Raw genomic sequence first — 19063 nt, 5'->3', positions numbered from 1 at the left:
ATGTGGAGAAGAGGGACCTGTGAGGGTGTGGACTGCATGTGGGTTAGGGGACACTAGTAAGAGTCATATGTGAAGTAGGGACCCATATGCGGGTCTGTTTGGGAGGGAGCTGGAGGTGGTGTGTGGATCCAGCTTAAGCATAGGGGACACAGGCAGGTGAAGGTCTCGGGTGGGTGGGGTTCCGGGTTAGGGATGGTGCCAGGGCTGGGGAAGCTCGGGTTTGGGAGATTGCGGATTGATGGTGACCCGGGATAGGGGGATCCCTGTACGGTCAGCACCGCGGACAGCGCCAGATCCATCCCGGCCACCTGTGCGCGGCGCCGACGAGGCGGAGGAAGAGGAGGAGGCGGGGAGGAAGGCGAGGAAACGGGGCCAGCCCGGGCCGAACGGCGCCCGAGCAGCAGGCGAGGGTGGCGGGGACAAGGACGCGCGCTCCCACCTGGGCTGTGGCTGGATCTCAGACGCCTTCCACAGAGACACTGCAGCATATGCGAGCCTTTCTCCAGGAGAAGCCCGAGAATCCTCATGGATTTCACTTTATGGCGCCCTCCCGCTCCACGGAAAAGGGACCGGCCTCTGAGCGGCCGGCTCTCAGCGGCGGGGCGCCGTCCCCCTTTGCCGCCAAACTTCCCGGCCCATCGCCGCGGCTCCGCCGCGCCCGGTGGAGGGTGGGGGACCCCGCCGCTACTTCTCGGGACTTCTCCGCTGGGGAGGGCTGGCTTTGCCGGGAAGCGGGGCGGGCTAGCTGGAAGGACGTCAAGCCCTAGAAACACCAGTGGCCGTCTCCCAGCCCTGCCCCCTGCCGGCACAGCCCCCGCCGGGGCGGGTGCCGCCACCGGGAACCCCCCTCTGGTGGCAGGCTCGGCAGCGCTGCTGGCGGGGAGGCGGGCGGAGGCTCTGCCGTTATCCCCCGGCAGCTCTCTCCGCCGCGCTGAAGTTGTCCGTATCCCGGCAGGGAGTGAGAGAAGCGGCCTCGCGTCCCGCCCACCCCCTCAGGCTCCGGGGCTGCTCTCCGAGACAAGGCAGGCTCTGAGCGCCGCGGATATTCCCAGCGAGAAGGAACCACGTGCAGGGGGCACTGACTACGGCCTTTCCAGGGCTCCCTCCCTGCCTGCCTGGCAGAAACCACTGGACCTACAGCATGGCTGGGAAGAAGACACACCTCTTGTCTTAAATCGCCAGTAGGAGCGTGTGTCTAGAAGCAGGGGTGTTCCTATGAGCACACGCCTTAAAAGTGTTTTTATAATAAGCAAGGCTGCTTATTTACGCTTACAGACGCTAACGCAAGAACTTCTTGCAGAGGTCGCTTTACTGAAACTGAAAGTGCATTTTTTTTTACCCATATTTAAACTATCGTGCTTGTAAGTTGCAGACTTTGTGCTGCTGGCACAACATTGTTACACCTGCAACATTGTTGCTCATGAAAGGTTGGCGCGCTTGCAACATTGTTACACTTGCAACAGTTTTTTACCTGCAACATTGTAACCGTGATGGCACAGGCAGTGTATGCAAACACCTCGCGAAGAACTCTTTCACCTTAGCAGGCTCCAGAACTCCAGTACAATGCAGCTGTCTTGGCGCAAATCTGAACCTTGCACCAGGGTGAATGTCTGCCTGGATTACTGTGTGCTCAAAAGCAGGGTTACTTATTCATGCACCATATTTCAAAGCCTTCTCTGCTTTTGTTTCTCCTGACACCTGGCAGAAGTGATCAGGCCCATGAGATAGTCATTTTTCCAGAGAGGGCACTCTAGGAAATAAAAAGGCATTTGGCCAACACTGTGCAGGTATGTGACAGTGGGGATATGAACTTTGTTGTTAATACTTGTTAGGATGTCTCTAAAATTCAAGCAAAAAGAAGAGGCACAGTCAGCATGACACAGGGTGCAACATGGGTTTGCTCACTCAGAATCCTGTTAAGGATGGAACAGTAAAAGCTATAGAATACATGGAGATCAGAGTACCAAAAGGCGTACAAACCAGGTATAGCAAACGAAGTGCTGTTCTGGTATGAGTCTATTAAGGATGTGTGGTAAAAATACTATTTGTGAGAGCACCTACAGTCTTTCAAGCTCTCAGTAAACACCCTACAGTTCCAGATTTCCTCGGGGGGGGGGGGGGGGGGGGGGGGGGAGAAGGGATGGAGAGAGAGAGAGAGAGAGAAAAAAACAACAAAACAATTAAAATGCTAAATGTTTCATGAAATGGAAGCTCTTATTTTCCTGACAGCCATAGTTCATACACTGAAAATAGCACTTACCTAGAAACAAAGCCAGTAGCATACAGTGCAGGACTGCTAAAGGATGCAAGGTATTAATAACTAATCCCTGGGATCCACACTAAACTCAGTTTCTGTTGTCTGCTGTGACTGGTGCTGAAAATCACCACTCTGTGTCTTTGTTTACAGCCTGTTTTACACAGGACCTTGCATATGCACCAAGACACAGCAAAAAGCTACATGACTGTACTTTCTCCTCCTCTCTACATGCCCCCCACTTATCCAGGATCACTGTTCCAGCTACACAGCTTAGCAAACCTACTCTACAGCCGTAACAGAAGACTACTGTGCCATGTCAGGGCAGATACCGAACTGACACTACACCTGTTACCTTTCCCCTTCACCCATAATTGTCCTTCAGGTCGCCATTATACTGGATCACAGAACAAGACTATAGCCCCTCTGGAATAAGGCTAGTAGTAGTTTGCACAATGAAGCCCTAAACCACAACCAGTGGTTCTTCTATGATAGTACAAAAAATAATAGTCCTCCTTCTCCAAATACATCAGCAGCATGTTTGAGATGAGAACAATTCTGGATTTGCCAGATCAAGGACAGTACAGTGAGATCTGAAGGTGTTCTCCCTGCTTAGCAGCCAAAATGGAGTTGTAAATAAGGGAGCTCTGATTTAATGATGCCAGTACTGATGCACATAATCAGGTACAAGGGAAGTGGTGCACTGAGATGTTATACATATTAAGCTAGCTCAGGAACAGGCAGACATTATCACTTGGACATGTGAGGACAAGTGCATTGGACAGCATAAAGATGTTTGCAAGAGGAAAAGAAAATGAGAATGCAGCAGGTAGCAGAATTTTGAGACCTCTAAACACGACTGTTCTTGGAAGATCTACTTGGAATAACCCACAAATAAAATAATCCCTTTTTCTTTGGATGGTTTCTATCACCTTGCAGGCAAGGCTGATGATCCAGGCTTAACCAGCCAGGACTTCCGCCTTTGTGGGGCAGGCTCCAAGGGGTCAGTTCTTGATTCACATCACAGGAAAGGTGAGCAGAATCAAACCAGTGAAAAGAATGAATGCTACTTGACATTTCCAAAGAAAGGCCATGAGAACTGAAACAAGTACTTGTTAGTTTCAAGCTGAATAGGTTTAGTAAGTTTAAGCAGCAAAATGGAAGCATAAAAATGGCAAAGGATGATTCTTTAGGAACTGTGATGTGCATGACTCAAGTGTTTACAAGCCACAAAATACTCAGTAATATCATGTACCCAATTAGGTAATTTTTAACCCAGTAAACCAAGCTTATAGAACTTGAAAAGATAAGTGGAGGTGATATAAATCCAGATACTGCTAGATGGGTTAACTCATTTTAATCCAAAAAACAAGGTAAACCAAAACAAAATTTATTTCTCTGCAAAGGGACAGAGTGTACCTTAACACTATTTCAATGGGATAAGTGGCACATAAATATTGCTATGGCTCCATTGATAGGCTCACACTGCTAAATAATAATGCAAATAACATCTCAAAAGTTACTATGAAAATGCTACAGATATTTAAAATTTTGCTCATCCATAGAGCCTGGGTATTAATCATAGTGTTCTTGAATAAAAGCAGAGATTGCGTTTGTGGAACACAAAGAAAGCTGTGAAAAACTCATTGAGGTCAGAAGACAGTTAGAGGGAATACAGTGTCATGTGTGTTTCTCCCTTATTAAATTAAAATGCCATTGGCCTTCTGAAGCACAGAACAGAAACGAGAATATGTTTGGGATTATGGAATTTAAATTAATACCTTCTACTAAAAAGATGAATGCACCGTGCTGTGATCAGAGAAAAATAAGGTGATTTAGCAGACAAGGCTCTTTGCTAGGTATTAAAATAGCATAATATGCATGAGTTCATCAGTTACAAAAGCCAAAAAAGAAAGGAAAATGTACAAAAGCTCAAAGAGAAGACTAGTCAGGAAAGGTAATATCCTTGTGTTCATACAAAAGCAGGTAATAATCTTTCAAGGTGCTGGGCCCATGCTGTTTCTGTTTTCACCTGTATTGAGTGAACCTGTAGTTCTTCAAACATTGTGACTGGGATACAGATAAAGAGCATGTGCAGGTAGGTTTTGTTTGTGATTATCTTTTTTTTTTTTCTTTTTTTTTTCTTTTTTTTTTTAAGTCTTTGCCCTTGTATTTTCTGGCCAAACAGGGGCGGATATGATGAGAAATGGCCCATTAACCTCAACAGCTTCGCCCAAGCTGGTGCTGATGCAGATCTGGGAACTTGTCCCTCTGTAAATTTACAAAACTCCTAGTGAGCATTGCTCACTTCTTGATGCTCACTCCATGGATCCATTTGCAGTCAGTGTTGGTATATTCTTCAGTGGTGGAAGATAATAATTTCTCAGCACCTTTCTTTGCAGGAGCTATTTGGGTAAAACCTACCCAGGAAAGGGCCAAAAAATACAACCCTTTTCAGTGCAAACAAGTACTCACCACACTGTCATCACTGTGCTCTCCAAGTATTTCTGCTTGCCCTTTGCCCCTTCTTTAAAAAGCAGAGCATTAATGACAAGGAGGGATGGTAGGGTCTGCTTCAGAGACATACTAACCACTCACACAGCTTCTCCTGCATCCAGCTCCACCAGGGCACAGAACACTCACACCAGCACTAGTGGGAGCCGCAACACAAAGTTCAAGGGTTTGCTGAAGGTCACACAATAAATTTGTGGCCAAGTAGGGAATCATCTGTCAGCCCTCATTCTGGTGATTTAATGAGAGGATTAGCCTCTTCCTGATCAGTATGAAATTGCACTCATTATGAGGCAAAGATTCTGCTGGAAACTACTATGGAAAAAGTATACCACACATAATCTAACAGCAAATAGAATATGGGGGCGGGGGGAGGGGAAGGGAAGGGGAAGAGACATAGCTTGATTTTGTGCATCAGATGAGAAAGACTAATTTCTAAGTTGCTTTTATGTGGTCAAAAAGCAGTGCTATTACACAGAAAAGAGGGAACAGAAACCATTTACTCCAGCCCCTCCTGCAGAGTCTGACTCTCAAAAAACTCAGCCTCCTCCCAGCTCACCAAAGCAGATTCAGGAGAAAAAGAGTTGTCACATAGCCTTGATCATTTAATAGGTTTATCCTCAGACACATGGTAATAAGTACTTAGTAGCTGCATTTCCAGACATGAAGAAGAAATCTAATATTACATGTAAAAAAAAGGTTTGTGTTTTAAAATGACTCCAATCTGAATTATCAAGAACAGTTGTTCTTCATATTTTTCAGCACAATAACACTTCCTCAGAAGTTGGAACTTCTAGAACTTTTCCAAACATATTTTGGTAGTAGTACCAGCAGCTTGGAACAGATGATTTGGAAAAAGGGGCAGCCACACGTTCCTCCATCCACCCACTTCCAGTGCCCAGCAGGTTTGCAACTTCATCATCCACAGCGTATCTTGCAATGTGTTTAGGACACTTTGATGGATTTTTATAATTGTTTTTTGAAGCCAATAGTACCGCTGGTCTTCTCACTGTCTTTTGGCAAGAAGTTCTTCTACAGGTCAATCACATGCTGGGAAAAAGATTTTATTAGCTTAAAACTGCTTTTCAGTCTTTTCATTTAATGCTCACCTTGGCAGTTATGTAGTGAAATGGTAATTTTATGTTCTTCATGATAGTCATGGCTTTATATGCCTCTCTCGTGTTTCCCTCCTCAACTGTGAAAATGCCTAATCTGTTCCATCGCTCCCTGGGCAGCAGCCATTTTGCATGCTCCACTGACCTTGTCACCATTTCCTGTGTCTTTCTAGGTCTATTGCATCTTTTTTTTTTTTTTTTTTTCTTTAATACAGGAGAACTAGAGCTGCGCACAGTGCTCAAGGTGCGAGCGCACCAGGGATTTCTGGCATGGCAGGATGTTAGCTCCTATTTGCTCAGTGTACCTTTCCCAGTCATTTCTGCTTGCATCTGCTGAGCTAGCACTTTCAGATAGATCCACATTGTCTCTGAGGTACTTTTCCAGAGAGAAAATAGCCCCAATAGCACCCCTTACTGGGAGTGACCATAAACATATAGGGGTTTTTTCTTTTGTTTTATCCAGTGGATGCATTACCCTGTACTCATCAGTATATACTGCTGCTAGTTCACCAGACACTCTGTATCAGGAAATCCTTCAGCAACTCTTTCCACTCTCACGAAGTTCAACCAACTCAAGTGCAAAGTCCAACACCTGGGTCAGGGCAATCCTGGACACAGCTACAGGCTGGGAAAATAAGTGATTCAGAGCAGCCCTGAGAAGGAGCCAACCGCATCCTGGGCTGCATCAAAAGGAGCATGACCACCAGGTTGAAGGAGGTGATCCTGCCCCTCTACTCTGTTATCATGGGACCCCACTTGGAGTATTGTGTGCAGTTCTGGTGTCCTCAACATAAGAAAGACATGGAACTGTTGGAACAAGTGCAGAGGAGGGCCACGAGGATGATCAGGGGACTGGAGCACTTCCCGTATGAAGACAGGCTGCGAACATTGGGGTTGTTCAGCCTGGAGAAGAGAAGGCTGTGTGGAGACCTCATAGCAGACTTCCACTATCTGGAGAGGCTTATAAGGATGCTGGGGAGGGACGCTTCATTAGGGACTGTAGCGACAAGACAAGGGGAAATGGGTTCAAACTTAAGCAGGGGAAGTTCAGGTTAGATATAAGGAAGAAGTTCTTTACTGTTAGGGTGGTGAGGCACTGGAATGGGTTGCCCAGGGAAGTTGTGAATGCTCCATCACTGGCAGTGTTCAAGGCCAGGTTGGACAGAGCCTTGGGTGAAATGGTTTAGTGCGAGATGTCCCTGCCCATGGCAGAGGAGTTGGACCTTGATGATCTTAAGGTCCTTTGCAACCCTAACTATTCTATGATTCTATGATTTTACCCACTTCTGGTTTTCTTTCTCCAAGTGATTTTGTCTCCTCTCCATCCCTTTGCTCTTCAAGATAGTTTAGGAGCATGGTGGAGTGCGCAATCCTCTCTTTCCACTGGGAATTTCCCTGCTGATTTTCCTGACTGTCCTTCTTTAAATGAAACACCCAGTGAGGGAATAATTTTAGAAATCCATGTCTTTTTCTGCATCCCCTTTACACAGATGCTCAGGGAATGCCAAGAGGTTTGGGGGTGGGGGGGAGGGGTCATTCCCTGCTGCAAGAGCTATGCAGCCCTTTCCCCAGATGACCAAACCTGAGTGCCAGGTCCCCACAGGGTGGGGGGCTGTGATTTTTTGCAGATGGCTGAATTTCAAGACAAACCCTCAAATGTTGCCACATTTGTCTTTTGCATCTCAAGGTGGCAGAAGCCACCTTCTAGAGGCACCTCCTTGGTGGGTACAATTCCCCTGACAGCTCTGCTTGCTGTCTTCCATCCAACCAGTCTTTGCAGCCCCTTACAAGGGAAAACATGCAGGAAGGCAGAAGATCTCCCCTGTCTGGCAATCCCTCCAGGCTCAGGGGTTATGAGAGAGGAAAGCAGATTAAAAGAGCTGTAATGCAGCCAGTGCAGGCAAGATCTGACCCACGGGGCCCCAGTAATTGAGGTTATTAATCCACAGTAATCAATGATGGCTTTGCCTGAGGCATGACCCAAGTTTAGAGGGCAACAGCTCATAGTTGTGCCAGGATTTTGAGGTGGGCAGGCAAGCTAGCTTGCTGGTCATCAAAGCTGCCAGGATCTGCCCACTGCACAGCACCTTGGCTCCTTTGCTTTCAGCAGGCAGCCACTGGGGCAAAGCCAGTACTGGAACAGGTGTATCTCCCAGATCCAACCACGGCATGCTCTTCGCTTTCTCCCTGATTTGCTGCATGAAATATGAAAAAATGTCAAGCTACTTTTGTAATCTAAGAGTGTAAATAATCCATCCATATCACAGGGAAAAGTTGGAAGGCTTAATAGAGGAACTTTCTGAGGGCAAGTACAATAGATCATCTGTGAAAGGAGCCAACTCCCTTTCCCCTCCAGCAATCCCTCTCCTAAGATTCAGGAGTTCATCTGAGGCCAGGAGCAGCATCCATGGAAGTATGAACCTCCCCATCTGCCTGCTTCCACTGATGTACAGAGCCTTTTACTGTCATCCAGATCTGAAGTGAAATTAATCTGGCATGCTAATACAACATGTGTGGCACAGTCTCACTGAGAAAAGCAAGTATTTGCCTGCCTAGTTCCCTTCCTTGGGACTGATGGTACAAGAAACACTTTCTGCTCCAATACACAGCTTCTCCGATCACAATAAAACCACTAGCAGGGGACTATGGTTCAGACCTTCACTCATTAACTGTCCACTGTGGCTGAAGAGCATGTCAAGGCATGTTTGAAACACAGATTGCACTGGCAAGACCACTATTTGAGAACATGTAACTCCCAGCTCCTTCAGTGTAGCATTGTTAAGGCATCAGGGTCTTTAGCATATCTACACACAGGTTTGTCCTTGCTCGTTCTGATGGGGAAAAAAAAAAAAAGAAAAAGAAAAAATGACAAAAACTAGGTATTAATAGTATTACAGGGTAGTTACGCTGTGGCTATGTACATAAATTCATGTTTCAAGAGAACTGAAGACTGGATTTACAAGAACTTTATAAGAGCTGAATCTTGAAATCCTGGCTTTTTAGGATATGACTTCCTACTGGGTATGTTTTTTCCAGGTGAATTTAGCTAAGAGGACTTCTTGTCTGTGAAGCTTCCTTTTCTGTCTCGTGGAGTGTAGACCTCACCAGAATGCAAGAGAGCAAAGAAAGAAAAATATATTGGGGCTGACATTGGTATCAACAGGGAAGAACTTAGCTCCCATCCCATTAGGCCACAACTTCCACATTGCTGCTGCAGCCCCTACCCCATTCACAGTGATAGCACGTACCACAGACCAGCTTCACAGGACAGAGATGTCTGCTGTTCGTAGTTTCAGAACACATGGTGAAGGCAGCTGATATTTCCAGGCTCAGACACTGTCAGCTAAAAGGCAGACCCACTTCCTAGCAGAAGTAAACACAAACCTTAGTAATACTCATGATTTAGGGTCTTTCAAGGTTACTGTTGTTAGCTTTTCTCTGCAGCCATTAGAACCAGAAAATATCTAAATAGTTGAAGTTGTCATTCTTACACAATGGCTTTGGGATTCAAGTCAGTCTCCAAATCTACTAAGAGTTAGCAACACCAGTCTGCAGTAACCAGCTACCAGTGACAGGTATCATGGCTCCCAGAGACAGAAATCATTGCTGACTTGTGACATACTCAGTAATGGCCTTACTTTACTTTTGCTGACAACAGCAGCGCCAGCCAAGATGCAGCTTAGACCAACTATCAGCCCCTGGAAAATTATTCTCCCCTATGAGAATCCTTCTTTCCTCAGCAGCTGAAGATACTTCACTTATACTGGAAGAAGAATTCCAGTGAGTCCTATTTCAAAACATGCATAATCTGGCAAAACTGGAGAGGAATGAGAAGTTTTCAACTGAAAAATTAAACACTATTCTATGAAGATTGCAAGAAAGAGGAAATCACAAAAGATGAATGATCAATGGGTTGTTTCAAGAGGGAATTGAAATATGGGAGGCAAGTACTTCCGTGTGTGACCAGACAAATCGGTCAGCAGGGAAACATGCACACGGCATTACCAAAGGCCTTGAAGGTCGATCACTACAGTGGTTGTCTACTTCCTGCGAACAAAGTTCAAAACCTGGACCATACACAAGGCACATTTGATGGACCAGGCGCAGTGCAAAATACAGTTCAGCACAAGCTAAAGCAGTAACTGCAGCAGCAGAGCAAACCAAACTTTAGAGGAGGATGAGGTGGTTGCAGAGGCTTTACTAGTAATGTTAGAGAACTGGGGCTAGATTCAGACCTGCTATTAAATGATACTGCTCTTTGAGGTCTGAATTTAGTCCATACATTTCAGACACTGATTTTTTTAATGGGTTTTTTTACATACACTTTAAAGGATTCAAAGCTGCAATGATAAAGCTGAGCTGCTGCCCTGTGAGCATGTGCTAAGCTATTTATGAGTCACTAAACCACACCTTTTGTAATTCTCACCTTAGCTTGTGAATGGCATGTGGCCAATGTACCTTCAGCTAGTCAAGAAAAGTCACCACAGCATGTTATCCGCTAAGGCTACAGGCAGAGCCACTCCATCAACTCTGCTGCAGGACACATTTGACCTCCAGCCAGTCATGCAATATTCTCCTGACTGTCTACATGAGGACAGCCACAGACACTGGGCAAAAAAAGTGCCACACAATGGCAGCACTAACTTTCAGGAAATCCATCCAGTACTTCACAGCCTTCAGATGAGAAAACCTCTGCAGCATCAAAAAACGCAAGTGCAGACTTGAATCATCCTAAGTCTTCAGTGCTTCCTAGCGTCATGCACCATTTCTGTTCCAGCACAATGGTCCTACCAGGTATACTGGGCTCATGAGTGAGCAGAACCACAAATATCACTTTCCATTTCCAAAGAGCTGCATCTTGCAATTCAGCAGTAAAACAGCAGTTATGATGGGGCAAAATGTCCAATTAAAGCAAAATAGTTCCAAGCAAGCTCTTACATGTCATGCATTCATCCCTAGACCACCGCCAAAACTATTTCCTTCCAACTGGCATTTGCTTAAACCCCTAATACAGAGGCAATCTCAACTATGCAGAACTGGGGTTCACATAAATCCTCCTTAGGTGTTACATCCCATTGAGAGCCATGAAAGGAGCAATGAGGCCTCCCTTTGTTCTACCTAATTATTTTGATGGCCAGCCCCATGTTCAAATCCCAGCACTCAAGGGCTTGACTCACCCTGTCTTAACCATTTTGGTTCCTTCACTGTTATCCTGATCTCAGAGGATTCTCCTCCTCCCACTCCCCTTATCAACCAGCTGCTGTACACAGATTTAGCAGGACGACTCAGATCTAGCCGAAGCCAGCTCAGCATTCTCCTGCCATGGAGCAGTCACCACCTGTCTCCACAAAGGCCCTCATGGGTCTGGACTGGGGCAGCTGTGCCAGGGAGGCAAAAGCAATGTTTGTTCCATGAAGAAAACCAGACCCTTAGCAGAGTACCTTCTGCCCAAGCCACAGCTCTTGGGAACAGCCTGTTCATGGTGGCAGAGCCACAAGCTCCTGAGGGCACTGCCAAGTGCGCTGTGAGGCAGTACACAACGTTTCAGGGTGTGAGGAATGGAAATGCAGATTCCCAGAGGGTGTCTTTCCTTTTCTCCTGCTGAGTTGCAGCTCCTCACCCTGCTCCCTCAGTCACCCTCCTGGTTACAGCGAGAGCTGTCAGGCAAGACCACAGTAATTAATTTCTTTCAGGGGTTTTTCACACTGACTAGGATTGATAGAGATAGCGTGTGGTGGCTCGGCCAGCCCGCTGCGCAGAAGCTGTGTTTGCGTTGCACTTCACTGAGACCCTGGTATTTACATTTGATATTCCAACTTTTCCAACTTCCTTTATTCTGCAATGCATGTTTCATATTCCTTCACAATCCCTTTGTAATTAATTCCATGTCCTGTTAAGAACTCACTGACTAGAAAAATCATACTGGAAAGAATAGGATTAGATAAACAGGTTCAGCCGACGGTCAGGGTACTTAACACTGACACAAAATGCAGAACATAGATCAGTAGAAGGCTCTTCCCTTAAGGCATCACATAAAGTTGCAGAAGGTTGCCATACCTTCTGCATGGCATAAAGTATGCAGAGCAGCTGCCATACACTTTCACAACAGCAATAGCCTTGAATGCACTTTCATGCTAGTACCACTGTCAGGATCTTCCCACTTTACAAATGCTCTCGAAACATGGGAGAAGGCCCTGGTGATTGAGACCAAGCAGAAGCAACAGGGATGCATGCATGCATGTGGTACAGTACAGCAGTTTTATAGAGTAGTAGGTCCAGGTGGTCAACATGCCCTCTCCAGGCTTACCTGGAAAAGGGAGAAAGTTTTTATTGTGAAGGTTTTGGCTGATTCTTCTTTACACAAACACTATGACCACGGTTTAAGCATCACAAGATTTACAGTTTTCCCCTTTGGTGGTGTAAGACTGAGCAGCAAACTTTCTGCATAGTTGCAAGTTATAAATGATACTATCTGTTTATAAGACTATTAGAAATACTCTTGCATAGTCTAATAATTGCACTGACACGGGTCCTTGAATGCTGGCAGCAGTAGGTGCCACTCTAATGTGTGTCAAGCAAGAGAATTCAACCAAAAATAAAAACCTAAGGGGAAGAAACTCAACAAGCTGAAGCACCTTGTGACAACTCACCCCAGAAGCCCTGTCAGGGCTGCACTACCCAGGAATTGGAAGGGAAACAAACTGTCCATTGTCTAATGCTCAAGAGCTCTTCAACCTACTCCAGCTGCTTTCCATTGCTGGCTGCTTTTAACCTAGTTTTCAACTGCCACAACTCTTATTTCTGGCTGCAGTTTTCATTAGCAGAGACATGCTCCCCATTCAATTCCTTCCAGAGATGTAAGCTACATCCCCAAAGTGCCTTCTGGGGAAAATTGCCTGATGCACTTGCAGACTAAGGGTGCAGTGCCCTGGAAAACAGAGAGGAGCATAGCTTCAGGAGTGCATATTTCCCTTCAGTACTGAGGAGATAAACCCCACTGGTGAAACTTTTAGATGGGATTGTTCTTTCCTAACCACTGTCAGTTTTGTTTCTAAAACTGATGGAAAAGACTGATTTTTAAGGACATAGATCCCTCTTTTCTCTTTATTTCTCTCTTTTCTTCTTCTTTTGGAGCAGTAAGTGATGCAGTTCTTCTTTCTCTGCTTTTTCACACCTCCATTTTTTGATGCCTTCTTATACAAGCAGCTAGGGAAGAGGTTACCTTGCACAAAAAGGGTCTCTCTGTATGGCAGTGCAATGGCTTCCAAGAACTCCCATTGATCACAGACACACCCTCATCCCCAGCCAGCAATGATGATCCTATTGATCCTGCAGGAATCATAACATCAACTAGGTTAGAAAAGACCATTAAGATCATCACATCCAACTGTTACCCCAGGACTGCCAAGTCCACCACTAAACCATGTCACTAAGGGCCTCATCTACACATTTTTTTAACACTTCCAGGGACAGTGATTCCACTGCTTCCCCAGGAAGCCTGTTGCAATGCCAGATCACCCTCTTGGTGAAGAAACATTTCCTAATATTCAATCTAAACCTCCCCTGGTGCAGCTTGATGCCATTTCATCTTGTCCTATCACTTTTTACTTGAGAGAAGAGACCAACCACCTCCTTTCTCCATCCTCCTTTCACGTAGCTGTAGAGAGCAATAAGGTCCCCCCGTGAGCCTTCTTTTCTCCAGACTAAAGAACCCAAAATCACACTTTCCTGGAATCCTCCTGATTCCCCGCAGGAAAATCTCCTGTTACTATGCAGACAGGCTGTATAAAGGAGAGTGCAGCCTAGGGTCCCTGCTGCAGACATGCTTGCTTACACATCCCTGGCATCTCCCTTACTCTGAGGCTATCGGTCTGCATCTTGCCTTCCCCTAGAACTAGCTGTGGTCTGACAGGATCAAGGTGGAGCTTGGAAATAAAAAGTGATTTTTAAAATGTAAAATGCCTCAGCTGAATCCTCAGTTTCACACTATCTGTCATCCACTTGGTCACTGAGCCCAGGAAGAAGCTATGGGGGTTTCCAAGGCTGGTGTCTGCTCACTTTCCAAAAGGGTCTACACTCACTTCTGTTGCCACATGAGAAGTTTCCTTGAGAGGGATGGATATAAACTCTTCCCAGTCCCAAAGCCTTGAAACCACGTCAGCAAAACACTACACTTAGCTATTTAGGTCTGCTGGGAGACTGGATTTATCAGCTCAAACACCAAGACAACTACATAGCCTGCAGTCTTGAACCAGACTGAGTCCAGCCAGCCCAAAACATAGCCCAGACATCTGCATCTGGCTGCAAAAGATTATCTAACACACCTCCGTGACTACTGGCATCAGCTCAAAACAATCCTTTGGGTTAGAAAAACATCAGTGCCAAAAGATAGGTTGGGGATGCTGAGCATCAACAGCAGAGCTGTTCCCACAAGAGCTGTGTACATTAACAAATCCTTACACTATGCCTTAGCAGAGACACTGAGGTTGGCATTTCCATGCCCTCTTCACAAGAAAGGATATTGCAGCAGGACTGAAATAGGCAGGTCCTGGAGCCTCATGTGAGAAACCCACGAGGCCACACTCACAGGTCTTGAGCTCATGGGGGACTTCAACACCCTGATATCTGTTGGGGTGATGGTACAGCCTGGCACAACCAATCCAGGAAGTTCCTTGATTATGTGGAAGACAACTTCCTCCTGCAAGTAATAGAGGAGCTGACAAGGAGAGGTGCCATGCTTGACCTTGTGCTCACCAATAGGGAGCGGCTGGTTGGGAATGTGATGCTCCAGGGCTGCCTTGGTTGCAGCGATCATGAGATGGTTGAATTCGAGATCCTCAGGACAGTGAGAAGAGCGTGCAGGAAGCTCACTGCCCTGGGCTTCAAGAGAGCAGACTTCGGCCTCTTCAGGAACCTGCTTAGTAAGCTTCCATGGGATACAGCCCTAGAGGGCAGGGGGGGCAAGGCTGTTGGATGATATTCAAGGATCATCTGCTCCAAGCTCAGGAGTACTGTGTCCCAACTGGAAAGAAATGGGGCAGGGTGGATGGATAAGTTGCTGCTGAGAAAACTCAGAAGGAAAAAAGAAGCTTATAGTAAGTGGAAGTGAGGACAGGCAGCCTGGGAAGAATACAGAGACGTTCTGTGGGAAGCTAGGAATCAGGTCAGGAAAGATAAGGCCTAGTTAGAATTGATTCTGACCAGGAATGTCAAAGGTAACAGGAAAGGCTTCTATAGGTATGTTGCAAACAAAAGACGGAGTATGGACAGTGTGGGCCCTCTCTGGAAGCTATCAGAAGAACTGGCTACCCTGGATTTGGAGAAGGCTGAGATTCTCAATGACTTCTTTGCCTCAGTCTTCACTGGCAAATGCTCTGACCACACCACCCAAGTCTTGGAAGGCAGATGCAAGGACTGTGAGAACTGAGACCTTAGACCCACTGTAGGAGAGGATCAGGTTTGAGATCATCTTAGGAATCTGAACAGGCACAAGTCCATTTTCATCCGTTCACGGGACCTGATGAAATCCATCTGTGGGTTCCAAAGGAACTCGCTAATGAAGTTGCTAAGCCACTGTCCATCATACCTGAAAAATCATGGCAGTCAGGTGAAGTTCCCTATGACTGGACAAAGGGAAATATAACCCCCATTTTCAAGAAGGGGTAAATGGATGACCCAAGTAACTACAGACCAGTCAGTCTCACCTCTGTGCCTGGCAAAATCTTGGAGCAGATTCTCCTGGAAGGCATGCTAAGGCACATGAGAAAACAACAAGATGGTTGGTGATAGCCGTCATGGCTTCACTAAGGAGAAATCCTGCCTGACCAATTTGGTGGCCTTCTGTGGTGGGGCTACAAAACTGGTAGACAGGGGCAAAGCAGTTGACGTCATCTATCTGGACTTGTGCAAAGCGTTCAACACTGTCCCACAAGACATCCTTGTCACTAAATCAGAGAGACATCAATTTGATAGGTGGACCACTCAGTGGATAAAGAACTGGCTGGAGGGCCGCACACAAAGTGTTGTGGTCAATGGCTCAACATCCAGCTGGAGACCAGTAACGAGTGGTGTCCCACAAGGATCAGTGTTGGAACCAGTCTCGTTCAACATCTTTGTCAGTGACATGGACAGTGGGATTGAGTGCGCCTTCAGCAAGTTTGCCGATGACACCAAGCTGTGTGGTTCGCTTGATACGCTGGAGGGAAGGAATGCCATCCAGAGGGACATTGACATGCTTGTAAGATGGGCCAATGCCAACTTCATGAAGTCCAAAAGTGGTAAGTGCAAGGTCCTACAAGTCTGTCAGGACTATCCCAGGCACAGCTACAGCTTGGGCAGAGAAGTGACTCAGAGCAGCCCTGTGGAGAAAGACATGTGGCTGTTGGTTGATAAGAAAATGAACATGAGCTGGCTACACTGTGCGCTTGCAGCCCAGAAAGCCAACCGTATCCTGGGCTGCATCAAAAGAAGCATGACCAGCAGGTCAAAGGAGGTGATCCTGCCCCTCTACTCTGCTCTCCAGAGACCTCACTTGGAGTCGTGTGTGCAGTTCTGGTGTCCTCAACATAAAAAGGACATGGAACTGTTGGAACAAGTCCAGAGGAGGGCCACGAGGATGATCAGGGGACTGGAGCACCTCCCGTATGAAGATAGGTTGAGAAAGTTGGAGCTGTTCAGCTTGGAGAAGAGAAGGCTGCGTGGAGACCTCATAGCAGCCTTCCAGTATCTGAAGGGGGCATAAGCATAAGGGCATAAGGATGCTGGGGATGGACTCTTCATTAGGGACTGTAGTGATAGGACAAGGGGAATGGGTTTAAACTTAAACAGGGGAAGTTCAGGTTAGGTATAAGGAAGAAGTTCTTTACCGTGACGGTGGTAAGGCACTGGAACAAGTTGCTCAAGGATGTTTTGAATGCTCCATTGCTGGCGGTGTTCAAGGCCAGGATGGACAAAGCCTTGGGTGACATGGTCTAGTGTTTGGTATCTCTGCCCATGGCAGGTGGATTGGAACTAGATGATCTTAAGGTCTTTTCCAACCCTAATTATTCTGATTCTATATTCTGCAGTTGAGGTAACCCAAATCTAGTGCATTCCTTTCCCCTGAAAGTGGAACTGTGCCCGAACCACAAAAACATGTTTTTTCCTTTAAGATAACCTTTTAGGTGTGCTCACTGCCCCACCAGGCTAGTGGTCTTACTCTTTCTCAGGGCTTTTGTAAATTAATCTGGCACAAAAGGCACTGGGTGCTCTCCACTCCAAATCTGTGCCAAGCTGTGAGATGGATGGAGCTTGTTTTAAAACATATCATAAGTTGGAAAAGTATGAGAAGCTAACAATCATTCTGCTGAATGTAGCTGCCTATATTCCAAAGGACCGCAGCACAGCCGATCGAAAAAAAAAAACAACAGACCAAACAATCTCACCCCAAAAGCAAGCAAATAACCCCCCCCCAAAATACCAAATCAAAACAAACAAAAAAACGCGCCAAAAAACACCCTGCCCCCCAAAAAAAACCAAAAGCCCACCACAACAAAACCCCACACCCTAAACAACAAATGCTTTTATATGCTTTTATATTTCAAATCATCTTTCATGAAACTCAGTTTCTGCAGGATTTGCAATTATATTTTCAAATGGAAAATCCACATATATCTTCCCTTACTAATGACGCATTTTAGGTATGTGAACCCTAAAAATATCTAGTGCAGCCATGCAGTAGGAAGAAGTCCATAAAACCTCCAGCAGTGCCCTTGTATGGCTTTTTCTGTGCCTTCTGTATAATGAGTTTGTGATTTCACATCGAACACCACAACTTCTCAGTCAACAACATAACTTTTAATTTTTTACAGCCAAGGTGCGTCTCAGAGTTCCACCTGGTTGACAATCAAGACCAGAAGTCCCTGCACAGGACACAGTTTTGGCAACCCATGGCTCCACACAAGAAAACCCAAGGTTGCAAGCTGAAACTAAACAAAGTGTGGAAGTATTTAACACTGAACGTGATAAAGCACTGGAACAGTTTTAAAAGGTGAATCTTCCATCACTAGAAAATTTTAAACCAAGAGGGGATATTTCCTATATTCACTGCTGCACTTCAAGCAGGAGTCAATTTGAGGGCAGCCCTGTGACTTGCTCTCTACAGGGGGTCAGACTGAGAAGATCACAAGAGCCTCACTGACCCCATAACCCAGGAATTAATGCTTGGGAGGAGTTTCGCCTAAGATCTGTCATAGCACTGCCCTTTAAATCCCTACCTACAGCTCCTCTGCTATGAAGCCACAATGTTATACAGCAGGTTAGGCGGAAAAGGGAAAAAACAAGAAGTTACTGAATAATGGAGACCAAGGTACAGTGAAAGTTTGACAGAGGTTTGAGCATTGCCCATGCACCAGGTTGAATAGGACCTATTTTGGGCTCCTGGAGATCATGGGAGTTTTGCTATTATTGACTTCACTATTACTCGCTTTGTGTCCTCTGCAGATAAGTAGAGGACACAGGTTTACATTCTGCAGGACTGTGAAGCCAGTGCCATTCCCAAACACTGAACAGTCCCACTACATAGCCAACTTAGGCACAAGGTTAGCATTCTTGATTTTAACCTCCCAACCAAGCTGCCTTTATGATTATAACTCTAGACCAAAAGAGGCTTCATATGAACAAAAGGAGAAAAAAAAAAAAAAACAAACAGACCCCCAAACAAACAACAAAGCTGCGTTTCCCATTATCATTGTACTGCTGCTTTGGAATCAGGGAAAATAAAAACCTCCATCGGCAGATGTGGGTTTCTCGAAAAGTTGGCAGGGAATTGTATGCGGAATGAAAAATAGACTGCACAAATCCTCAGAAAGCCACCAGAGGGTAGCAAAACATTTAAAGAGCAGCTAACACAAGCCCAGGCAAACCAGCGAATCTGTACGTGCATCTATCCCCCTCCTTACTTTCTGATTACTGTTACGGTTCTTCAGGAAAGTCACATTTTTATTCATGCCTATCCATTCCCTTTTCAAAATGTTGCCCTGATTTCTTTGTAGCTGACAAGGAAAATTCATATTCCACATTATTCCTGTCCTGCTCCTTGCGCAGAATTTTGTTTCTCCCTAATTTTCTTCACAGTGTCTTCATTACCCCCAGGCCAGCTACCTCCTGCAGCAATTGGCAGGATGCAATACCATACTGGGATGGC

At 45.9% G+C, this 19063-nt stretch overlaps 1 protein-coding gene across 2 annotated transcripts in view; it reads right to left on the bottom strand.

Annotated features, from left to right (window-relative positions):
* The window catches only part of FGF12 (fibroblast growth factor 12), a 234748-nt gene that overhangs the window by 146013 nt on the left and 69672 nt on the right, over positions 1-19063 (bottom strand). Inside the window, exon 1 of one of the 2 annotated variants that reach the window (XM_061345739.1) lies at positions 440-986. The exons of the other annotated variant lie outside the window; for it this stretch is intronic. Within the exon in view, the coding sequence (XP_061201723.1) occupies positions 440-527 (88 nt within the window). The 5' untranslated portion in view covers positions 528-986. Of the gene's footprint in view, positions 1-439; positions 987-19063 lie in introns of those variants that run through there. 2 annotated transcript variants of the gene reach the window in all.

Source organism: Neopsephotus bourkii, unplaced genomic scaffold (assembly GCF_033783945.1).
Source record: "Neopsephotus bourkii isolate Nb327-2 ecotype Australia unplaced genomic scaffold, CSIRO-AGI_Nbou_v1 NB_234, whole genome shotgun sequence".
NCBI lineage: Eukaryota > Metazoa > Chordata > Aves > Psittaciformes > Psittacidae > Neopsephotus > Neopsephotus bourkii.
The sequence above is the reverse complement of the archived record's forward strand: the minus strand, read 5'-3'. Positions and strand labels throughout refer to the sequence as shown.